A 24,732-nucleotide genomic window follows, 5' to 3' on the forward strand; every position below is an offset into this window, starting at 1 on the left:
AAATTCTAACCTTATGAACGGCACCATGTTAAATGCTAAGCAGGGGGGAGTTTAGTAGCAAATGAAACTTCAGGGTCCTCTCATGCTGTTAACCACCGTCTTTTGAGCATGCATATGCTGTTTTCATCTTCATACTTAATCTGACGGAGCTGTGCAAGTGCTTCAAAATGTTTGTGACTTTTGACACGTGGAGAGCCTTACAAAGGTGGCTTTCTTAAAACAGTGCAGGACTTAAGAATTGTAGATACCAGTTAGTTTATGGTTACAAGTGTGCTATGTGATGTAAGATATAATACAGTAAGTTGCAAAATAGTGTAAAACAATAGCAGTTTTTTATAGAAAAAGACATTTCTATTTTAATCTGAAACACAGGAGTTTTGTGCACTTGTGCTTTGATTGTTAATGGAAATCAAAGTATAAATTTCTGTGTCACGAGGACAGTAGGTCCTGTGTTGCTGCTTGCTTCCAAAGCATTTTTTCCAAGCTGACTTGGAAGTATTCTGAAAAGCTCTCAGGTAGCTTTTTTAATGGATATGTAGGAGTGGATGATACCATTTTCTTTAAGAAAAAATAGATAAGGAACTTGCAATCTAATTACAGTTTGATTCTTATAGCTATCCAGTGGCTATCTCATAGTTGAGTATTGCTATTTATGCGTTACTAAAGAGTTTATCTAAGTTGCAGACATCTCATTTGGTTGTTACACCCAAGAGGACTTAAGATTTAGTATCTTACTGTTATTCTTACCTTGTACTACTGGATTTTACCGTAATTAGTCTAATGATTTCTGTTTTAAGGAAAGTACCCTGTCTCTGGTTATACGATGAGGTGGAAGAAAGGAAATAATCAGGGAAAATGACATCCTTAGAAATACTTCTAGTGAGAGATGGCATTACTAGTGACAAAAGTTTGATAGTGTTGGTCTGATGATCTGCTTACCACCAAAAAATGGTGTTTCAGTTTCTTCTTATTCTTCCTAGTTCCCCTGATTTTAGCTACCTATTCCTACTTGATTTCTTTTTTCTGGTTTGTTCTGGTGTTTTTTGGATGTTGTGAGCTGTTTCCGCTCTTAACCTGATGGAACAGTAATTGGTTTTTTTGTAGAGCTGTTTTTTTCCAGCTGGTTTTAATTAAATAATTTTACTCCTAGAACTTATTGCCTGCTCAGTTATCAAATCAGGATTTCAAATAGCAAGGACAAAGGTGGTCTTTGGGCTACTTCCCACTCACAAGAGGCAACCACAGTCTCTTTTTTCCACCACGCTGATATGCACCCCACTGATGGTTTTTCTGCCATTCAGCAGCTTGCTGCCAATGCTGCTGACACTGAATTGCCATCAAGCTTTTTCTCCTCTGCTGGACTTCCTCTCCTAGGGCCTTAAACTAGCACTGGTTGGTGAAAACAACCAGCAGATATACCTGTGAAAAAGCTCCAGGTGTGGGAAATCATTTTGTAGAGAATGCCGGCACTCCTCACTTCTAGCGTGCCGTTTCAACAACATGCACAACCATTACTGCATAGGACTCCTGGAGCATCTGTAACAGCAGGGAGTACAGTAACTAGTTTTTCTTAAACTAATCTAGAGACCATACAGAAATTTAGTTGAAGAGCTGGCTAGAGAGTCAGATACAAGGGAAAGCAATTCAGAAATTGCTGAATCTTCTTTTTGCCATCCAGCATGTAGTACTTCCTTGGTATAGGATTCTGGAGGAGGATAGTCTGGTTTATTTTATGCAGTTGTAAGGACAACTGAGAACAGACTTCCAAAAATACTTGAATATAATGATGATTTTACCTGCACAGGCTGTTCACAATTCCGGTCTGGCACAAACACTGTTTTCTTCTTCTTATGTACATTAACTTGTTCTTTTTTAAAAAGAAGAAATGCCAAGCTGTTGTTACTTTGCTAGAAGTAAGAACATGTTCTCATTATGTTTCTTGTTGTCATACTTTATTTTGAGAAAATGAATATTTAAACAAATCCAGTGTTGATGTTTGGTTCACATTGCAGGATGGCCACTTCGTGCGCGTTAATGTAAATTTTGCAGAATGGGGAATGATCTCATTTTTCTTTAAGCCAATGTTGTCTAGAACACTGGCCTTTGCATTGGGTTTCGTGTATTTTAATTGAGAAGAAAGGTATGATTTGCTGCCTTGATTTACTGTGTTCTGGAATAGATGTCTGTGACTGTTCTTGGAGTGATTTTTCGAAAGCATGGGAGAGCTCTTGTGAGAAGCCTTAATGGGACAATAGACTTTCATAGCACTTGGGTGACTTCAAAATTTTTATTTTTGTGGGAATAATATTTGAACCATTGAACTCATGAGGTGAATCCAACTGAAAATCTCAGAGAAACAGTTGTCACTGTGAGAAAATACAAATGATCATATCTTTTTAAGTAGAAGGACACTGAAATGCATCACCTGCATTTGTTTGTTTATATCAATATGAAATGTTTTTGAGAAACTGTTCATCAACAAAAAGTGAAGTGCATTATCTTTTTGACATTTTGTGACTAGTGTAGTTGTAAAATAACTCACAGAAGTGTAATCTCTTTTTATTTAAGCAGAAACACTGTGTACCAAATAAGGTTCCTTACTGTTGCACCTCAAGAGGAGGGAAGTGTTAAAGAAGAACCAATTTCAGAAATTCAAAACAGACGGACCTGGCAATTTGACTGGGCATTAAATAAACTGGATAACTCTGTCAGAAAAACTGGCCGCATCCCTAAAACCCTTCTACTAAAAATCTTTCATGAAGTATGCAAAACAGGTAAGTTGCTTCCAATTAAAACAAAATAAAAGCTAGATTAAAACCTGCAATATAACAATTCAACAAACCAAAGAAATTAATTGAAAGAGTTCTGATTTATATTTTGTCTCTGAGTGTTGTTTAATCTGCTGCATATGTTGATGAACAGACTTTAAATGCTTTAGAGGTGTTATTTTGCTTTGAATGGACACGTTTACTTTTCCGGAGGTTTTATTTTATCTTTGGGAATTTATAAATACTGAAAAAATTCAGTGTTCTTTTAAGAAATCTTATCATATTGCCTTGCTTATTGTGGATTTTTAATCTGGTAATGTTATGCCCTCCTTATATAATTGTATTGTCCACTCTAAACAAGGATCCTATCTATCTGTTTTACACAATATATTTTTAAAATGTCTGTAATAAATCATGTTGTCCTTAAGAGGTTATTTGTTTTGAAATGGAACTATACAGGGAAATGTGGAGGTGAAGCACAAGTTTCCCCATTCCCAGGTAGATGTGGTTATTTGGGCAAGAAAGCTTTATTATTTTTTTTAATAAAACAAAAATAAACAACTGAGGCATTGTTCATTCTGATGGATTCCATACTCCTTTGGCTAAAAATGGCCAGACTACTTTTATATTTTTGCAAACCAGGTACCACAGTTGAAGTTTGGTACCAGTTAGGATGAGTTAATGGGGATATTTGCTAAATACACTCACTGGGTACTACTGCCAATATTAATGTCAGCATGTATTGTTTTGTTTTAATTTTAAACTTCGTGGTGTATTGCTCTGCATTGTTACTGGCTTGTATACCTGGGATTAGGCTTTTAAAAATTTTGCAGTTCACTGTTTAAAAGCTGAGTCTTCAATTCATGTTCTCTTTCTGCTGAATAACTTCATTTTTTCTTTTTGCTTGTGATATCCATTCTGATTCTGACTGCTTTGTCTTTTAATTTGTGAGTGTGGGTTGGCAAGAATTTTATGTCTCTAAGCTTATCTGCAAATCACACAGTTCGTCATGATCTTTGAGTAGATACACAATTTTTAGCAAGTCATATTAACAAAAAGATTAATTGCTTATAGTGGTTTCCCTTGGCTGTGTAAGTATATGTAGAAAAAATAAAGCATAGAACTTCACAAGAGGTTTAACTAGGATGCTATTAAAATAAATGACAAATATTTCCATATGAAAAATTCAGTGCTTTTTCATTAATAGTGTTGAAAACTAATTTAGCAAAAGTGTGGGAGGTTAATTACTGTTGACTTCTTAAAAAGATTTGCCTGTGTTTGTATTGTTCTTCCATTTCTAATTGCAACATGAAAAATGTCCAAAGAAGGTGCTTGCTGTAGATCTCATCCTGTATCTTTCCATACTCATACTGCCAAACCTTTTGCTTTTTCTTTTGGGGTACTCAGTCACTAGTATAACCCTGGTATTGTGAAGCTGGAGATGTGTTGGCATTTTTGTTGCATGAACTAATTGCATGCAGGGATTTAAAAGTTAGTCAAATATGAGTTGTTTCACCACTCCGTTATGTCTTGAGAAGTTCAAATCCTGATTTGCAATTTGTACCTGTCCCTTCTCAATGTTTTAACATTTCTTTTCACATTATTGCTCATTTTTCCCCATTACTGCCTGTGTTTCTTCCCAGATGAGTTTACCCTGTGTGAATAACTTTTCTACTGTAGATTGTGCTCTTGAAACATAGTTTACAATAATTATGTGGTATCCTGGATGTGCTGGTCCTTTTCAGTACCTGAAGATCTAATTCTAGACAGTACATAGCTTTCTGCTGTTGAGGTTTTTACTTTATTTTGCCATTATTTTATAGCTGTTTCTACAGCTCTGTATAATTAAAAATTACACTTACAGTGATGAGCAGCAGCTGGAGATATCTTTACTGGCAACAGCTCCTGCCTCTGTGCTAGGCTGTACACAACTTTGGAGTGTTGACACGATGTTTTGGAAGTAACTTACAAAGAATTAGTGATGCTTTAGACTTAAGTCATTTGGCAAGTCTGAATCCTTCCAGCCTACGTATGTCTCTATTCTAGAAAACCCTCTGGATTTTTTTCATTATTTACACTGTATGTGAACATTTATCTTGCTCCTTGTTTGATAAAATTACTTCTGAAGTATACCTTTCTCAGTGATAGGAATGGGATAGAAAACATATGTTAACTTTTTCTTTCTTTACAGTATTTTTCTTTCTGAAGGAACTCTCATTTTTATTAGAAGTTGCTGGGTTTGCATATAAAGATGTGAATGAAAAAAAAAATTGTCTCCAGCTTATTGCGTAATCTGTGATTATGGAGTAATCCTGCTTTGCCTCAGGAGTAATAGTCCAAGAAAGACAGATGAGTTTATAGGGTTGTTTGTTTTTTTTTTTGACATCCTGGGGCTCATGCAGATTCGGAGAAGGTAGACATTCTTACAGTTTCCTTCACTATTCTTTAGATGTAAATTATCTCATTTATTTTATATTGAGCATGGGCAGAAGTGGAAATAGAAAATTAAATGTGGGAAGTCTCTGAATACCAGTTTTGGAATAATATGGAATTGGTATGAAGTATTTTGCTATTTCAGAAATTTACCAGAAAGTTATGTCCCTGTTAGGATGAAATGATCTATGATCTTGGATTGGGAAATTTAAAGTACTAGATCATCTGAGTTTAGTATTTTGTGTTGTACTTTTTAAAATTTCTGCTCAGCTGAGCTCATTATTGTACTAAATGACATGTTTTATTGTAAATTTTTTTCATGATAGCGCATCATAATGTCATTGTTTAATCATTAATCATACAGTAAAAATCCTTCAATATTGAAGAAGATTCTGTTCTATACAAAATGCTTAAGTATTTCAGTGGGTCAGTCTCAAATCTTTTTTCTAATATTAAATTCATAATTATTTATAAAGAAATTTGTGGTTGTGTTCCACTTCCAGGGTGTCCGGGGAGTAACCAGACCTTGCTTTTGTTGCGAAGTTGTGGTGCTCTTTTACCAGAGGTATTGTCACCTGAAAGAACAGAACTAGCCCATACGATATGGGACCGGATGAAAGAACTGGGTAGGTTGGTTTTGTTAGTCCACCTTGCAAGAATGGCTGTGTACTTAGTTACTTTATTTGTAACAGAAGACTGAAAGTATTTTAATAGTGTTTAAATGTTAGGTTATAATGGCAAATACTCATTACCGAATAAACGCTAGGTTTTATTATTCAGGTGAGAGACCTGTTTCCTATTCTGGGAGTTATAGTGACATCTAGGGGTTTTAATAATAAATCTAAAGATTTATTTTTTTTGCAAGATGCTTAAATTGGAATTTTGCTTCATTTTGGTAGTTGTAAGAATGTATTTTACTTTTCTATTAGATGTTACCTTGATATCTGGTGGGCTGAGTATTCCTAGTGCTACCAGCTATTTTATCAGGTGATATTTTTATTTTAAGTTAGTCATTTATCTATAGATGTGGCATAGGTGAACTGCTTCTTGGCAGTAATATTGCTGAATCTGTTAAATATAGCTGTAGAGACTTGAATAGCATGCACATGAGCATTGATGTTACTCAGCTGTTGTTATGTTTTAACCTTTTAAAAACAGGTATGTGCTCTTAAATAGATGTCTGATGTTTCAAAGCTGAATAAAAGGAAGCAGCCTGATTATACATGAAGTTCATACAGAATAATACAGATATGAAATTAACCTGAGAAATCTATAAAATCATGTTGAACTTAGAGAATCTACATTCAGTGACTGTGGTTGAAATATTTCCTTAGGTGCTGTGTATGACACAAGCCATTACAATGCTTTACTTAAAGTCTACCTTCAGAACGAGCATAAGTTTTCTCCAACGGAATTCTTGGCCAGAATGGAGGAAGCTAATGCGCAGCCGAATCGAGTAGGTACCCTTTTATGGTGTCTCCATTCTTAATAGTGGTATCCATTTATTGCATGGAAATCATTAACTTCCCCTTTTTGTTTTCTGTAGGTTACATACCAAAGGTTGATTGCTGCTTATTGCAATGAGGGTGACATTGAAGGAGCAAGGTATTCTTTGCATTCATTTTGAAAAAGATTTCCACAAAATCTATTTCTCATATTCCCTACCATTAATGTTAAAACTCATTTCACTGTAATTCTTATAAATTGAGCAAATCAAAGAGGAAGTTTAAGTATATTTTAACCAAGCATTGAAGAGCAGTTTCTCACAGACAGCTGGAACCTACACAAGCAAAATAAAAATAAGTGATAGACCAGTGTGTTCAAATCAAATTGTATTCAAGTCACTCAGAAAATAACTTGTTTTGTCATTTCTAGAGCCAGCATGAAAAGGTGTGGGGTTATGAAGGCTTACTGCCTATGTAAGGAAATGGCTACTGGGAAAGGCATTTGACAACAGTGTGGGCTAAGGAGCAAATAGTAGTAATTCTATTTTTTTGTTGTTATGAAGGGCTTGCTGGTGATCTAACATGTTAATTTTAGCAAGGTAAAGTTGCCACAGTGTGATTGCTGGGCATGAGAAATATGTAAAAGGAAGATAAAAAAAACCCAGCCCCACTCTTGTGTCTGTATATTTCAAAGTAGCAAATACAATTCTTCTGCAAAAAATGAAAATGACTAAATTATAGGCATATTATGCAGCATCCTCAAATGTAATTGCTCAGTGACATCAGGATTTGGTTTTGTTTGATGATACAGTACTTGTCCAGCAGAGCACCAATAGCTTAGTAGTTTATCTTTTTAAAGGAAAAAAAAAATAAAAAATTAATCATTCATTGTCTTGTCTTTTGCAGTAAGATTCTTGGGTTTATGAAGAGCAAAGATCTCCCAATCACTGAGGCAGTATTCAGTAGCCTTGTGAAAGGTCATGCAAGATCAGGGTAATGTTTAATATCTTTTTTCTTTTGCTTTCCTTTAGGTTTACTACAATATAAAGTGATACTGTACAGAAAAATTATATGCTGCAGAGTAGTGTGATGGCTTTAAATAATAATATATAGCAGACTATCTTTTTATGCAATTTTGAAGCAAAACAGGGCTAGTTGTTGGGTGGTGAGGCACTGGAACAGGTTGCCCAGAGAAGTTGTGGATGTCCTATCCCTGGAAATGTTTAAGGCCAGGTTGGATGGGGCTTTGCGCAACCTGGTGGTCTATTGGTGGGTGTCCCTGCCTGTGGCAGAGGGGTTGGAACTGGATGATCTTTGAGGTCCCTTCCACCCCAAACCATTCTATGAGTGTATGATTTAACGAAGGAAGTAGATTTTTGTTGTGGCTGAAAATCTTGGATTTCAAGATAAATTACTGTATTTTTTTTACTGCTTGAAAGCAAAAATTGCTGCACTTGGTTTTGAACTTTTTCAACTGTTAAAGTTGAAAGAGTATTCTAAGTAATACAATAATTAAAAGATTTTTGCTTTCACCTTTCAGGATTTGCATAGTTAAAATAAGTTTCTCTATGCTTGTTGCAGTCTTTGTTTCCAATTCTAATTAATGAGGAAATGTGGAAGCCACAGTAAACATCATCATGATTAAATCTACTGAGGGTCTGTCTTCTGAATTCTTTTAGAGATATGAAGAGTGCAGAAAATATCCTTTCAGTGATGAGGATGGCTGGTGTTGAACCAGGTCCGGACACCTATTTATCACTGCTGAATGCGTATGCTGAAAAGGGTGATGCTGCTAGCATCAAAAAGGTACTGCAAGTTTGAATTAAATACAACTTGTTAGATCTGTTGTTCAATTTAACTTTGGAATGCTTTCTATCCATGCAGGAGGAATAATACCAAATTTCCTAACTTGTTTCCTCATAGTCTGCAGCAGCTAAACAATTTTTTTTTTTTTTTTTTTTTTGCATCTGAAGAGCTGGTTAACTGAAAGCAGTCTCATACTTTATGAAAAATACTTGTCTTTTGATAGTTGCCTTTCACTCTGAGAAGATATGTTTGCCAGTGAGTGATTTAATAATTCATTTTTTTCAAGAGACAAATAGTGCATGTGAGAGATTTATATATTTATTTATAAAAATAAGTAAGTAGTAAACCTTGATTATCGTGCTCCCATTGAGCCATTCATTGGCTCCCATTGAATCCACAGAGTCTTTCTAGTAAAATGGAATTTTTTTGAGAGTTTATACCACCAACTTAGGTATTCATGAAGTGTGGATAAGTTAATGCTGCCTTACAGCCCTTTGCATAGCTGACTTTTTTTAAGTATTATCTCTTACTGTTTTTTAAAATTAAAGTCGTATTCAGAAAGGAATGAAAAAAGAAAGTTTGATTTGAGTTTAGTAAGTAGTATCAGATGGAGAGGACCAAATCAAGGAAGAGGATATAGGAAACATAATGTTGTTTTGTGATTTACAAATTAAACAAATCTTCATCAACCAACCTTCTTCCAACCACTAACAAAAAGTTGATGAATCATTCTCCCTTTTTCAAAGTAATTTCTTGTGAAAGTCATCTCACAATACCCTGGTGTTCTCATATATATTTTAGGTATTAGAAACTATCTATTATATCCCTTTTCTCTGTCCCTTTTTCTATTTACAGTCTAAAGATATTTGAGGCTCTCTCTATAGATATTTAGTATTCTCTCTACCATATTCAATGTATCTAAACCCATGGTTTTAAAAAAGGAAAAAACACTTTAAATTTTTTTTTTAATTTTTATTGTAATGTATCCTGTTTTGAGTCATTCTGGAGTTTATTAAAGTTAAATTTATTCTGGTTTACAGACTCTAGAAGAGATTGAGAAGACTGAAGGGTACCTTATGGATAGGATTTTGATGCAGGTGATTTTTAGCCTTGCCAAGGCTGGATATCCTCAGTACATTGAAGATATTAAAGAACGCATAAGATTTGATAGGGAATTAATTCCAGGTATGTCCTTGGTTACTACAGTGAGTGTTTTGATACTCAGGGTGCAGAGCGAAAGCATTTTCTTTTTGTTGGATTTTTTTGGGTTGGTTTTGGTTTTGTTTTTTTCAACAACAATGTTACCAAAAATAGGTAATTTTGTACTTTTCTCTTGAATACTTAGGAAAAATATTTTTGCCATTAATTTGTGGATTTATTTGTGCTGCTTCAGATCACATTTTATAAAATTTAAATATAAACCAATTTTAATAATTTAGATACAAAAATTAATCTATCAATTTTTTAAACTTTAAAATGCATTAAGATTTTACAGGAAAGCAGTTAAGTGTGAAGTTCTTTCTTCAGACAACACTGTTGTAATTCCTGTTGTGACAGATCTTTGTGAATATAATAAAAAAGGAGACTACACACTGAATATAGTTTTCTTTATCTACACTTAAAGTCACTTTTGAATCCCAGTATGTGTAATCTGATTGATAACTGTTAATTATACTTAATCCATTTTTTCTTTTTTGACGTGTCTAGAAATGTGTTTTTCTTAGTATCCGTCTGTCATGCTGTGGTGGTGATGCTTCTGTAATTTTTGGCATGGTCTTTTTAATGTGAAAAGTGAATTTCATTGATAAATAGAAATAATTCTAAAAATGGTAGTCTTAAATTTGATTGATTACTCATGTTTAAAAGTATGCTAATAATACTTGTAAAACATTTACTTTCCTAGCTTTCAATAATTTTAGCAGTTTGATGGAAAAATAATTCTATGCACTTTTTAATTTTGTTCTCTGTTTTTCAATTGCTAGATGCAATGAACCTGTGTTTGACTCTGGTAACTCATGGCTTTGAAGATATAAGTTTCCACATTTTGAAGTCTTTTAATCATTTATCACGTGATAATATGGACCAGGGTAGCTTCTTCTTGCAACATTGTGTAAACAGAGATATGGTACGCAGAATAGTAATACTTTTTTCTTAATATACTAATAACAGTCTACTTACTTTAGTGCAGCTGTGAAGATGGAAAATGGTAGATTTTTTTTTTGCACAATTCTTAAAGACTAAAAGAAGGATTTTAATATTTCATATCAATTTGCATAGTAAATTGAAATTCACAAAGGAATCATGTTTGGCCTGTGTAATATCAATTTCCAAAGCATTAGAAGAGTCTGACAGTCTTAACAATTTGAGAAATTTAAAAATATGTTAAATGAATTTTTGAATTTTTTTGCAGCCTGTGAACAAGCTGAAGCAATTTTGTAATGAGTTAAAAGAAGCAAAAATGCACTCGGCACCATTACCGTTTATTTTGCGTTGTGCTTTGGAGACCAACAAATCAGGTACTCTGCTTATTTAGTTATTTTACATATGCTTATTTAAAGTACTTGGTCACTGTTTAATTATCTTGTGAATGTTTTCAGCCTTAGCCATTGAGGTGATGAAGATGATGAAGGAGGAAGGCTTGCCACTCAGACCTCACTACTTCTGGCCGCTGCTAGTTGGGTTCCAGAAAGAGAAGAATCTTAAAGGTTAGTTGTCTGATACATGCTCCTCTGGCCTTATTGCAAACCTAGTGCACAAATCTTTATTATAACATTGCTATGAGATTCAGCAGACTCTTGAAAGTAAACCAAGACCTTGCTGTGTGTCTATCTTTGTTGTGAGCAATTTTTCCTTCAGAAGGACTTTTTTTAACCCTCCTTTCTTACTTAATCATGGTACAGTTCTACAAATATAAAGCCTACCTTTGCATAGAAAAATATGTGAGAGAGTTTAATTATATTTTTAACTCTTCGCATTCTTTCTGCCTTCTGCTGGTTCTTTTTGCTGCTCATTACCTTTTATGGAGTTTACTCTTGAAGAAACTGAAATCTGAGGGAAGCATTTAAAAGTAAGGTTGTGTTATAATAGCTCTCTTGGACTGCAAACCCAATCCTTTTTTCAAACCAACTTCTTATTATTGACCTGATAAGCCAAATGTGAGTTTCGTTACAATAATAAAAACTGCAGGAGAACTTACATTGCTGAATGTGTGAGCCTGACCTGACAGCATACTGATTGAAGGACAGAAATGCTCAGTCTTTGGGATTCTTAAGTAGGTTTAAGCATTTAGCATACTTTCCCCTGTTACACATGGGGATGTCTACAGGATATGAATAAGAATTGAAGAAATATTAAATTTTAGAGTACAGTATCTAATTCTTTGGTTTGCGTTATTGGTAATTCAGAAAGATGGTATTGTAAAAAGATGCTTTTAACAGAAGTACTACCCCCTTGGGGAAACAAAAAACTGTCTTTTTCATCTTATCTCACAGTATAATGTGCTTTAGAATGAGATGCAGAGTTGTTAGTGTGACACTGGGTGACAAACAAAATGCACAAACAAAAAAAAAGTGCTTTTAGCAGACTCTTCATATCGCAATTTTATCTTAAATATACAGTCACATTCCAGTTTGGAAGAAATGCTGAAACAAGTATTCCCTAATTGTTTCTGGCTATAAAAATGTCTCAAGTCTTTTTCAAAAAGCCTTTGTGAAAACAATATTCAGTTTTTATTAACTCCTTAGGCTCTGTTCCTGCTAGACTACCTCCCAAGTTTATCTTCTCCCGGGTTTTCAAATGCTTGAAAGTTCTATGATATTTTAAAAGTCTGGCAGTGTTGTTTTAGTTGAGTCCTTTGTGACATAATTGAAGTTCAGTGTTGCCAAAAATAAGTAAATTGAAATTGGTATCATACTTCTCTATGTGGATGCTGCCTACTAAAAAAAAGTGCTGTTACTCCATAGAAAATTTCACCTCACTAACAATTATAAGAGATGTCAGAAGTATTTTTAGATTTAGACTTAGCTCCCAAAACTGAAGCAATATCTGACAGTCGAGAGAAACTTAAGTTTTCATCTCTCTTTTGGTCTTTGGCAAGATCAGAGGTTGCCCTAACTTGGACTCCTACTGTAGAAATTGACTGTGCTTTGGCTAGTAGTTCCTGCTGGAAGTCATGTAAGCAGATTGGGAAGAAAACTGATGAGGGAACCCTCAATTCTGGCTTGCTTTGCCATTTTCTAGAGTCTTTCTATCTGTAAAGGCATCAGACACATAAACTTCTCTATGGTTGCATGATTATACTGTGGTTTTGCAAACACGTTTTTGTAACCTGGTACTTAGTCCCCGAGTTTGAATTGTCAAGTGGAAACGTTACTACTTTGTGCATACCTACAAAAGTCAATGATTTTTCAATTCGTAAAATACCTGAGATATGTAAGCAATTTCTTCTGCAGTGAAGAATCAGTGGAATTATTCTTGCTGCAGTGAAACAAGTTGTCGTGTTCTTTCCCATGTGTAAGCTCGCATTCATTTTTTGAAATTTAATAATAAAAAAAATGAATAAATGAGATCCACTATCTAAAAATATAACCAATACGCTTCAAGGAAAGGAATTAGGGGGAAAAAAATCCACCCACCCTGAAAATGTTTCATAGAAGTAATAGAGCAAAAAATAATGCTGCAGTGAGAACCTAAAGGTGACAGCAGGTAGTAAATGAACAGAATGATGCTTTCTAGCACCAAAAATAAGAGCTGTGTGAACAAAAGTATAGATACTGTTTCACCTCTCATAACAAAAAGAGGTAGTAATTCCTTTCTCTACCAAGTAGTAATGCCCAGCCTAATGTGTGTAATTTTGCATCTTGGGTAAAGGTAAGGCTGAAAATTGCAAAGAACTTTGAGGAAAAAGTATTAAAAATCTGATAGGATGTAGACAGTGGACTAAATGATCATTAAAGAACACAGAATATAAGCAACAACCTATCTAGAGCTGGAGGGTACAAATGTCTGAATCAGTATGTATAATGTAACCCAAACAATTATATAACTAGTAGCAACATATAATTAAATGTTTATCTAATGTTTATTATAACAAGAGCTGACACTGGAAATCAAAGGAAATGCCTAACTTCTGTATTATGGAATTGAGTTTGAAAGAAAAAAAGTAATGAAGCGATGGCTAAGAGGAATGAAACTAAGCAAGGCCATTTTTAAATATACCGTAGAGAACTTAACCACTCTGAAATAGCAAGCAGCTCTTTTCAGTCATTTTACGCAGGCAAGTAATTTCAGATAGGGCATTCTTGCTTTTATGTGCATCTGCTATATAAGTTGATAATTACTTATTTCCATAGTATTTATCTAAGTAAATGCTGTTAGGCTTTTAGGAATGGAAAGTGCTTGCAGGGTTTAAAAGATCAATATGCAGTGGATCTGAAATTGTTATTGGCACTCAGATTCATCTTGTATCAGATTATACACTAAAACTAGGAGGGTCTAGTATAAATGAGCAGGAATGTTTGACTTAACAGTTGTTACTGAATATTTTATAGCTCCCCTTCATCTTTCTATAATCACTGTATTTTTAAAGACAATTTTTAAAAGTTAGTAGTGTATTTCACTTTTGTTTTCTACTAAACTGTTGTTATATACACAAAGCATGGTTAATGAATGGTAATTTTGTTTTTTCTTTGGGAAATGAGAATCTGAGTCCAGAGGCAAATAAGGGTGGTGATTTCACAAAGTAACTGCTTGAAATGCTGTTCTGTAGACAGGTTTTTCTGGCAAAGAACTTTCTGAGTGCATCTGAAACTAACAGCACAGCAAAAATATGTTAAATATTATGTTGTTTTCCTGAATGCGACCTCACTTTTTGAACTGGAGTTTTATTTTTTCTGTTTCCTTAGAAAACTGCTTAAAGCCCAATTTTACTGCCCTTGCACATGTAGAGGTGTACTAACTGCCTTAGAAATCTCCCTTGTTTCAAACTTAGGAAATGAAAGGTGGACTGAAATGCAAGTCTCACTTTTCACTTCTTGAAAAGCAGCAAGTTACTCTGCCTTACAACAGAAATATTATGACCATCTTGTGATTCATCTCTTCTGTATTTGTTCTTGGATGTACCGATTCGAGGCTGGAATCTATTCTGTTGGGGTGTTCCAGTGATGTCTCTAGTATTGACAAAAAGGAGAACAGAAGCGTGGCTGTGTTTCGTTCCCTAATTCCATCCTCTTTCTACTCAATTATTTGGTTTTAGATACTCAGGTCCTGCAGTCCTTGGATATCTCAGCCCGAGATCTCAAAAAACCTATTCTTGATCAAGCAGGGAGATGGCTGGAAGACTTTACTGGGGGTTTTAGTCATACTCTTCTGCATCAATGGTCTCCAAAGTGGGGTGTGCAAAGCAATCCATTGGGGAGTGAATGGGATGTTAATAAATAAAATAAACAATTATTTCATCCTTATTTACTTTCTATTTCTGTCTATGTTTTTTAATGTGCATCATATATCAGCACAGTTTATAATTTCTAAATAAATATACATGTTTTGGGGATGTGTTTTCAAAGTTTGGGAGACCAGTATTCTAGATAAATGTGACTGCACTTTTGTGTGTCTTTTTTTTTTTTTTTTTTAGTCTGTTGTTTGGTTTAGGGAGAGAGAAGAGGTTAGTGTATTTTTCAACATAATGAGCAAAGAATTTCTAACAGTCCATGCACCTAATGCTCAAATCCTATTTTGTGCATGTATCTGACGATTTTATAGTACTTTGATCAGAGCACGACTGTTTTGTTGCTTTGTATTGTGGAAGATATTTATGTGATAATAAAGTAGTTCTGCTCTCGGTGAGGTAGAAATTGTAGGATTCTGTGTTGGATTTCGTTAATGTTCTATTCCCTCCCAAAAAACCTGTACATCAGCCATCTTAGAAATGAAGAAATGTGTGGCAGCGTTTTATTTTTTTTAAGTTTGTGAACGATTTGACTGTGTGCAGTATTATTACTGGTATTCCTCCTTAATCTGCATCTCACTGTTGTGCTGGTGTTCTGATCTTCATACTTGCCCTTTCCTACTCAGGAACTGTGCCAGGTCATGTAGCGGTTTTGTGACAAATGTCTGCTAGGGACTGGGGATGCTTAACAAGCCTGTTTTCTACTCTCTTCTAGATACAAATTTGAACTCAAATCTCCTGAGTTTACCACACCTTAGTCGCTATGGTGTCTCATTCTTGGTCTTCAAACTGTTTTCTAGTGATAGAGATACAGTTATTTTTGAAAAGGTTTCAGCCTAAGAAGACTTAGTGTATTTTCTGGGATGTTGAAAACATGAAATAGAAACTAGCTGTCAAAATTTGAACCGTATCAAGAAATACTTACTGTAATTAATTCTTTATTCATATTTTTGCAGATTCTGGGCCAAAATCAGAGTTTTGTTTAAGGCAAACTCGAACAGATGATGCGACTTTAATCTAGTGTGACTTGCCTGCATGTATTTTCAAGTGCTCAAAGGGAATTCACATTTGATTATTTGCACCATAGTGCACTGCATAAAATATTCATGGAAGTGTCACTTTTCCATAGGTGGCACTCCAGGGCAAAGACAGGGACTTTGGGAAACTTTACATTTTTAAAGTAATAAGTATGAAATGCAAGTTGAAAAAAACATATGTTGTTTGGTACTGGTGTCCTGCAGCAACTGACAAATCGTTTTTAGACCAGCAAAAAATGGTAATACCTGTATTTGTTTTGACAGGGGTTCAGAGTTTGCTAGCTACAGTTACTGTAAGAAGTTTCTGCAAATCAGAAGAGTGTGAGCAATTAAAAGGCATGAAATATACTCTAAAACTCTGCGTTCTAATTGCTGAACTATTAAGATTTGGTATCTGTTGTCTTCAAATGCATCTCTACAGTAGTAGTGTATAGAGTCTAGTTGTGTGAATTGATGTGAATCCTATTAAAAGTTATAATGTAGCTTCACTGCGGCTTGGGAGACTCCAGCCTTTCTCTGAATTTCCAGTTTGAAGCTGATGCGTTGGTAGTCATCAATCTATTTGCTTAGAAAAATGTTATTTGTTTTCAACAAATCTAGAGACAAATCTTGAAAGCTTGCCTTGCTAATCAGGGTTGGATACTGGGAACAAAGCTAAGAATGTATTAGCTATTAAAGAATGCATTTGTATCTTGAATTTGATTACATACAGCAAGTTTCCGATTTGGTTTTTGTGTACAGTCGTATGCACATTTTGATATATAGCTTTGAAAGGTGTTTTGCAAATATGACTAAGAGTAACTGTCATATATTCACTGTGCTAGAAAATAACTGTGTACTAGCAATTTCCAAACCAGCCGAGAATTTTGTGGTTTTGATAGTACAGAACAGAAAGTTTAGTAAATCTATTTTAAGTTTCACAATTGAGAACTTTATTAACACCTAAAGTAAAAATGGAGGATTTTGCAAGGCAATTTCAGGGACGGAAATTGAGGAGACAAGTCGTTTTTTTTGAAAAGCAACATTTAATTTTAAAGGTTGAGTCTTGAGTCTTCATTTTTCTGAAATATTTAGCCTTACCAATTTTGCCTTGATAGGTATCTTTGAGGTCCTCAAACTGATGCATGAGTTGGGGGTGGAACTTGATACAGAAACATACACAGACTATGTTTTTAAGAATTTTGCTGATAGTGAAACTGCCCGTGCCCAGCTGAAGGTAAGTTTGCATTTAGAATTCATAAACGTCACTGTTGTGTGGCTTGTTTTTCTATGTTCTCTGTAAAGGCTTTAGACTCCAGTAGTGCTCTGAACATAAAGGTGGTAGAGGAAGCCTGTTCAGAATTTTCAGATTACTTTTGAAACAGTTGTCGCACTGATAGTTTGTTTACAATGACTTTCTCCTGCTAACCAAAATACTTAGCTCAAGCCTTACTATGTTTCTATTTCCTGAAGTGGAAAACAAAAGAAATGAATGATGTCCTTTTTTTTTACTGGGCATTAGAAGTATTACAGTTGTTTCTGGTGAAATTTTTTATTTTTTACTGGCTGAAGAATTCAGAATAGACTAAACTTAACTGTCCTACTCTTTCTGCCTTTGTTAACTTTGTCCTTGCAATTGAGTTCAATAGAAAAGCTGGATAGTTTTTGATCAGTAGCAACTTACCTGGCTAGCCCGCTAAACTTCTGTAGAGCACCTTTTATGTTTTCAACAGTGATCAATACAAGAATGCCAATGTCCTTTGGGAAGGAAGTGTTTAAAAATATGAAGTATCAGAAAGTCTTTGCTGTGTGTATTTCCAATGACTGATTGCTTTATCTCTAGAAAAACGACTGCCTGTTTGAAAGTGTTGGACTCTCTGTAGCGGAAATAAGGTATGAGGCAACACATGGAAGACTGAACAATGTTCTTTCTCTATGTAAGTATTTTTCATGTTGCTTGTTTTTACGTACTTGGTGGTAGCGTTGGTTGGTTGTAGGCTAAGAGATTTACATGTATTAATATATGAAGTTTAAAGACATATGGGAAACTTGAGCCAAGCTTTTACGATGTGAGGTCCTCTATGATGAGATGTCAGACTGTTTGAAACTACCAATTCTGGAAAACATGTCATGGTTAAATTCTTTAATATGGAACCTAGCCACAAGGTTTACATACAAGATATTTACAGATCACAGCTGTTCTGTGGTTGTGATAGGATTATGATCCTCTGGTACTTAGAGGGCTTAAGGAAACAATTTGCCTTGCATGGTGACTGTTAAATCTTTGGTGTGGGGTTTGTTTTTGTTTGCAGCACCAGTTGCAACAGGATGCTAGTCTGACAATATGGCTCTGAAGTACTACAGGATGATTAATGAAAGAACCAACTTTAAAGAACTGATTGGCGCTGATGTCAACCTTAGGGTGCTCTGCTGATGTGTTGGTTATGTGTATAAATCTGATGGGTTAATTAGGCGATGAAGTTGTAACAGCATGAATTAATAGCTTTTTAAGAGTTTTCTCCAAAGGCTGTTCTCATGCTCAGTGCTTGCAGAAGTTAACGTACATCACTGACTGAATGTATGGGATGGGATGATTTGCTTGATTAAATAGGAATGTATGTTTCTCTTGAAAATTTAAAACGAATACAATTTTTATTTGCTTAGTATACTGACACAATAATAAACCACCTAAATTTGGACTAAATCTGATACAGAGAGATCTCTTTTCTAAACAACGGTTTTATTTGTCCATGGTTCAAGGAAAAGCTTAAGCAGTCTTTTGTTGCAATTGTCATTAACTGTTTGTTTTAATGAATACAAAAATATGGAGTCTGTACACCATGACCCTGGGAAGCTGTTGTGTTGAAAATGAGAAAATTAAATGAGTAGTTGTTAATCAGTGATTTCATTTTTGTATTTGAGATTTATCAATTAGTAAATCTTCAAGATTCACCTTTCAGTCTGCTGTTATTTTGTTTGCTCTTATTGCAGCAGAAAACATTAACCATGAAAAATGAAGTACTTAAAATAACTTTGAAATTTTTTTTTGAAAGAATAACTGTTAGGAGCAATGAAATTTCTTCTGGAGAGTGAAATAGCTGTTGTTAGGGGTTTTTTTTTTTTCCTACGTGAAGAAGTAAACCTACCCCTGCACACTCATTTTGGTTAACTGAAGTAGTGAGGTTTTAATGTGTTATAAGGCACAAATATGTGTGTGCCTGGTGTGTGATAAATGTATGTGATATCAAAAGTATGATACAGGCTGTATTCCGTCTTACTGTCATGAAATTAGTCTTACAGTGGATTATTTAGCTGTTGTCTGTGTGTTGAATTTAAATCTTGTAGTGGTATTTCCATTTACAAAGACTAGGGTTAATAATTCATGGAGACATACAAAATTTCTTTTGAACTTGAGCTTTAAAGGAAGGTATCCCTGTAAATAGTTTACCAGGCTGAAATGAATGCTAGTAAATCTAATTAGCACCTATGTAATGATAAGGCACAGATATTAAACAGCTGATTTTTTTGTTCGTTTGTTTGTTTTTGACTTGGCTTCTTTTGCAGTATTACAAAGAGGGGAAAAATAAATGCAGTATGGAAAATAGTTCAAGATTGTCTGAGTGTAGTCGGGGGAGGCGAAGGTTGGTTATTAATGCTGGTTGCTATCTAGGTGTATTGATTCAGCTTCTCATACCTTATAATGTATAGATTTCTGCTACTGACAAGATGAAAACTACGAAGCATCAGCTGAGGAATCTGGGCGCATAAGGCAGCATACATGAGAGCCGCTTTTTCCCTTTATCATGCCGTTCCATTCCACTTCATTGTCAGCCTCTTGATTTTTCTCAGACTTGTTTGTTGCTAAGGAAACCAGGTTGCCGATTGTCAGCAGCAGCTGAGCATGCTAAGATGCTTTTCTACTCGTCTTTTTATGAGCAAAAAGTTTAATATACCGCTGGAGGAGGATTTGTATTGAGGGTTTCTTTAAACCAACTTTACTGGAGGTTTTCAAACTAAAATGTTCCAACACTTATAACTTTTAATTTTCTAAATGCCTGGGGTTAGACTAAGGAGTGGTTTTAGCATGTTGTTCCTGCCTTTTATTTCCCAGGTTCTTAAAGAGCTGGTGTTTTTATTTCAATTCTCTTCTACCATATACCATGTTACAGCCCTTGCTGAAAGGGCCCATTGCATTCAGGTTTTTACAGGGGTTAATTCTATTGTGATAGTGAAGTCAGACGATGATAACTTCATACAGGACTTAAATGCATCTCTGACTGTATTTTTTTTCTTTGCTGGACTATAGTGTTGGAATGAGAGACAGCAATTCTAGAGGAACAAGGAAGAATGATTTGGAATATTTAGCCAAGAAATGATGTAAAGATGAGGACATAGGGCATAACTGTAAATGACCTCTTGGGGGCATCTAATTTTAAGTAATTTTACAGTTTCCTTTGTGTTCAACCAATATTGTAAGTATCAGCCAAATATTTAGAACTCTGTATCTTTCCTTTTTTTCCCCTTATGTTTAACTTAATTCAGTGGATGGAACTAGTTTTTCGTTCTGGTGTCAGGCAATTTATACCAGCAGAAGCAAATACCTAAGGAAAGTGTCTTTTTTTAATACTAAAAAAAAAAGAGAAGGCAAAATTGAAAAGCCTATTTTAGGGCAGGTTTTCAGTCTGAAACAATTAACAAAACATTTACCTCTGGTAGATCTTTTTTTTTTCCAGTGTGAATATCTCAAGTTTTCTTGATTTAGGATTGTTTGGGGGTTATTTTGCTTTTTGAAACATAATATTTTTTTTCAGTCTTGTACTTTTTTACAGATAAGATGCTTACTTCTATCACTAATTTGTGTAAAAGACTAATGTATTAACTATTTACCTTAAAGGCAATGAAGAGGGAAAAATCTCTTTGCAAGTATTTCGTCCCTTTTGAAATGGAGCAGATTTAGAGCTGATAAAACCAGCGCTGTTTCAAATACCCTGATATTAGAAATTTTGATTTACAAAAGTTTGTCAGCATTTACTAAACTAAAGAAATAGTTCTTCTAATGACACCCTATTTACATGACCTGCTCACTTGTTGCAATTCAGGGATTTTTTTACAATGACTGTTTAGTAACATTTCTTTCATTTACAGTGTCTTCAGCAAGCACACCTCCTATTGATATTCGTCAGTTTAGAAACAGCCTCATATTGGGCTTTAAAAGGTAAGGTTGCTATATGAATACCTCTTTTTTTCTTTTTTTTTCTCCTCTGTAGCAAAGTTCCCTCACTTTTTTGCCTTGTTGAGCACAAGTTTGTGCAGTCTTTCCCCCCCCCACTCCATATTTGAAAATTTGAAAGTAGGGTTCCAGCTGTAGCAGATCTGAGGAATATCTTTGTTCCTCTCTGCTCTCCCTGGTTTTATTGCTTGTGCTATATATGAGCATCCCTTTGAAGTAGTATATATAGTGGATTTGAAAGAACTTCACTGTTCTTGTTTGTTCTGTGGTATTTGACAGTATGTAAACTTCTCAGGGTAGTAAACATTCAGAGTTTTATCTTTATTCACTTTTTTGTTTATAAACTGCAATGCTAATGTAAAGATTATCACTGTTAACCATTCAAATAAACAGATGCTTAATGAAGATGAAACACCAGTAGGACCCAGGCATGTGTACTACATGTGATAGCTTTCTGTGCCCTCTGGGTTAATATGACTCCCAAATGCTGATGTTCAACACCTAGTATTGTGCTACATTGCTGAGATTTTGTATTCACAGCCATATGGTCCCATTTTGTAAGGAGGGTTCCTTGCTAACTTGCAGGGTTGTCTTAAGCTTATGCAAGGATACGCGAATTAACAAGCATTTCTACCATTCACTGTTTGCGTCAGTCAAATATTTAGGACTATGAATGAGGGGCGGTGGGGAGAGGTGTTTTGCAGCATACCTACACCGCTGGGAACCAGAGAGGTCAGTTAATATTACTTGGGACCAGAGTCTAAAGGCTGATTTTGTTGACTAAGTTATTTACTAAAATTTTGTAATGGCCCTGAGATGTAACTATGTTTAGGTTGGGTATTAGTAAAACATACCAGTGAATATGACCAAAATAATTTCCTAGTAAATTGCAAGTTCTATCTAGCTGATCCTGCCTACCATGGGAAAAGGAGGAGAAAAAGCAAACCAGTGTTCCAGTTGGATTTATTAACTGGGCTCTAACTGATCTTGACTTCCCAGGGATAAGTGAAATAATGTTTTAGATCCAAAAGGGGTATTTTACTATTCCTTTTAGCAGTGAACCGCAGAATCATCCATTTCAGATACATTAATTAAAAGTAACAGATTTTTGAAACACATTTTCTCTCTCTAACTATAGACAAATATTAAATTGGTAGGACTTGCACTAGAAAGGAAGCCATACTGATGTTTACCCCACACAACCAATGCTTGTGTCAAATACCCCTACCGCTGGAGAGTTCTGCAGGTGTTCAGAATGTGATTGAAAGTATCTATAAAATGCTGTCAACTTGTAAAAACTTTCTACTAAGAATCATACCCTCCTCAAGTGAAACAGTTACTCTCCTCAGTGGAACAGTTACTACTGTTGTGATTTCAGTAGTTACCAGACATTTGGGCTATACCCCTGGATAAGGTTGGGGTTTCGGGGCTTTTTTTGTTTGTTATGGTAGGGTTGTGCTTTTTTTACTTCAGCTTACTGTTTCTGCCCCTTGTGTGGCATAAGGGTTTTTTATTTCTTTAATATTAATCTTTCTGGTTTGCCTTTATTGCTACCTGGCTTCAGAAGCTATATACAAGGATGGCTATGCCCAAATTTGACCCTTATATTCTTTCTGAAAGTGTACTAATTCGTGTTTTCTTTTCTATTTTAAATTTAATGGCTAGAATACCCTGAAAAGGAACCTTGAAGGTATGATAGAAGAAAAGAATATTTGTACCTTTTTTTAAAGACTGCAGCAAAATTATATGACTAAATGCTGGTCTCAAATGTTCAAATAAGCAGAGTTTAGGACTGGTGTACTATTGTGGTTTAACCCAGTTGGCAGCTAAAACAACCACACAGCCATTTGCTTGCTCCCCCCTCCTTCCCCCACCCCAGTGGGATTGGGGAGAGAATAAAAAAAAAAAGGTAAAACTCGTGGGTTGAGATAGACTCTTTAATAGGACAGAAAAGGAAGATAATAATAATGATGATGATAACAGAAGAATACATGAAACAAATGACGCACAGCGCAGTTTCTCACCACTCAAAGCCAATGCTCAGCTAGTTCCTGAGCTGTGCTGCCTACTGGCCAACTCCCAGCTATATACTCAGCATGACATCATATGGTATGGAATATCCCTTTGGCCAGTTTGGGTCAGCTGTCCCAGCTGTGCCCCCTCCCAGCTTCTTGGGCACCCCCACCTTCTCCTAGGCAGGACAGTATGAGAAGCTGAAAAGTCCCTGACTTAGTGTAAGCACTACTCAGCAACAACTAAAACACCAGTGTGTTATCAACATTATTCTCATCCTAAATCCAAAACAGCTGCTAAATTGATACCAGGTGCTAGGAAGAAAATTAACTCTCCCAGTCAAAACCAGGACATGTACAGAAGTATGTGGTGTGGACACCAGGGACACATGAACTGTGGCAGACTAGTTTATGGATTTCTGTTGAAGCTGCTCTCCTCTAGTAACTGCTTCAAAGTATTCCCATTCTGTCTGCTTGATGTACCATTACTATTTCAAAGTCAAGTACTTTAGGAAATTGATGCATTTGATATCTGCAGTTCATTGTCATGCTGTCAGTGGTGGAGCGAGTTCACCCAGGAAAGCTTAACTAACCTCACAGATAGCGTTTTTTCTTTTCCCCTCTGCGTGGACCTGCATTTGACTCGTTTTCAAATACAAGTGGCAGTAGCACAAAAAGAATAAATGTTTCATAGGCTTGAACCTCCTAAATAAAATTCTAAACTTCTATGAATGCTTTCAAGTTTCTCTGCAGCTGTTCAGACTGACATCTTATTTTCTGCTTATGAGAATTATAGGAAGATAAATAAGGTCATAGGTTTTTGTTCTCTTAGCCTTGTCTAGGTTAATGCTGCTTTATAGTTGTCAAAAAGTTATAGCTTCTAGTGAGAATTTTTGTTCTACAAATTATAGGAATATGTTAGGTTTTTTATTCTTCAGTGAACTGGTTAACGTTTTAATATGTTGGGTTTTTTATACTTTAGTGAACTGGTTAACATTTAATCTTTGGCTGTAACCTGATGATGTACAGAGAAGTGCTCTCCATCAAGTTCTGTTCTGTCCTGTTCTGAGGGGAGAAACTGGAGTTCTATGTTTTGTTTTCTGTTGGGGTTTTTTTTTTTAGATATTATCTATTTATCTCACTATAAAATAAACATTATACCTTAAGTAAGAGATTTGATTACTTTCTTTTTAACATGGTATAAATGCATTTATAGCTGCCTCTAGTTATCTGTCTATACTAAAAATCTAATTTTAATGCACTGGAGTCTAGATTTTTTTGCTCTAGCAAATTCCACATATTGAGTGTTTGCTGTCTAAAGTGTGACTTGAGTGAAGCCTTATTTTCTTGAAATGCCAAATAGAATAAAATATTTAAAAAAAAAGTACAATTAGGACACGTTAAAAGATTGAACTAAAAATAAAACTAAAATATATCATTTGTAGCCTTAGTTTATGTGTTTGGGTTGCTGCATTTGAAGTTGCAGAAACAATGACCATATGCAGTATAGTAAAAAGTACAATACTTATTCTGTACAAACTTGGTTTAAACAATATGTGGCAATTACTGTATTTTAA

The 24,732-nt window shown here is 35.0% G+C and overlaps 1 protein-coding gene across 2 annotated transcripts in view; it reads left to right on the forward strand.

Annotated features, from left to right (window-relative positions):
• The window catches only part of LRPPRC (leucine rich pentatricopeptide repeat containing), a 91,038-nt gene that overhangs the window by 8,836 nt on the left and 57,470 nt on the right, over positions 1–24,732 (forward strand). The window contains exons 2-14 of one of the 2 annotated variants that reach the window (XM_075749099.1): positions 2,569–2,774; positions 5,705–5,827; positions 6,536–6,657; positions 6,748–6,806; positions 7,553–7,639; positions 8,326–8,452; positions 9,493–9,637; positions 10,435–10,577; positions 10,863–10,968; positions 11,050–11,157; positions 17,032–17,150; positions 17,757–17,850; positions 21,059–21,128. In XM_075749099.1, coding sequence (XP_075605214.1) covers positions 2,569–2,774; positions 5,705–5,827; positions 6,536–6,657; positions 6,748–6,806; positions 7,553–7,639; positions 8,326–8,452; positions 9,493–9,637; positions 10,435–10,577; positions 10,863–10,968; positions 11,050–11,157; positions 17,032–17,150; positions 17,757–17,850; positions 21,059–21,128 — 1,509 coding nt within the window. The remainder of the gene's footprint in view (positions 1–2,568; positions 2,775–5,704; positions 5,828–6,535; positions 6,658–6,747; positions 6,807–7,552; positions 7,640–8,325; positions 8,453–9,492; positions 9,638–10,434; positions 10,578–10,862; positions 10,969–11,049; positions 11,158–17,031; positions 17,151–17,756; positions 17,851–21,058; positions 21,129–24,732) is intronic. The other variant, XM_075749100.1, reaches the window with a different exon arrangement.

The sequence above is a fragment of the Balearica regulorum genome, chromosome 3 (assembly GCF_011004875.1).
Source record: "Balearica regulorum gibbericeps isolate bBalReg1 chromosome 3, bBalReg1.pri, whole genome shotgun sequence".
Classification (NCBI taxonomy): domain Eukaryota; kingdom Metazoa; phylum Chordata; class Aves; order Gruiformes; family Gruidae; genus Balearica; species Balearica regulorum.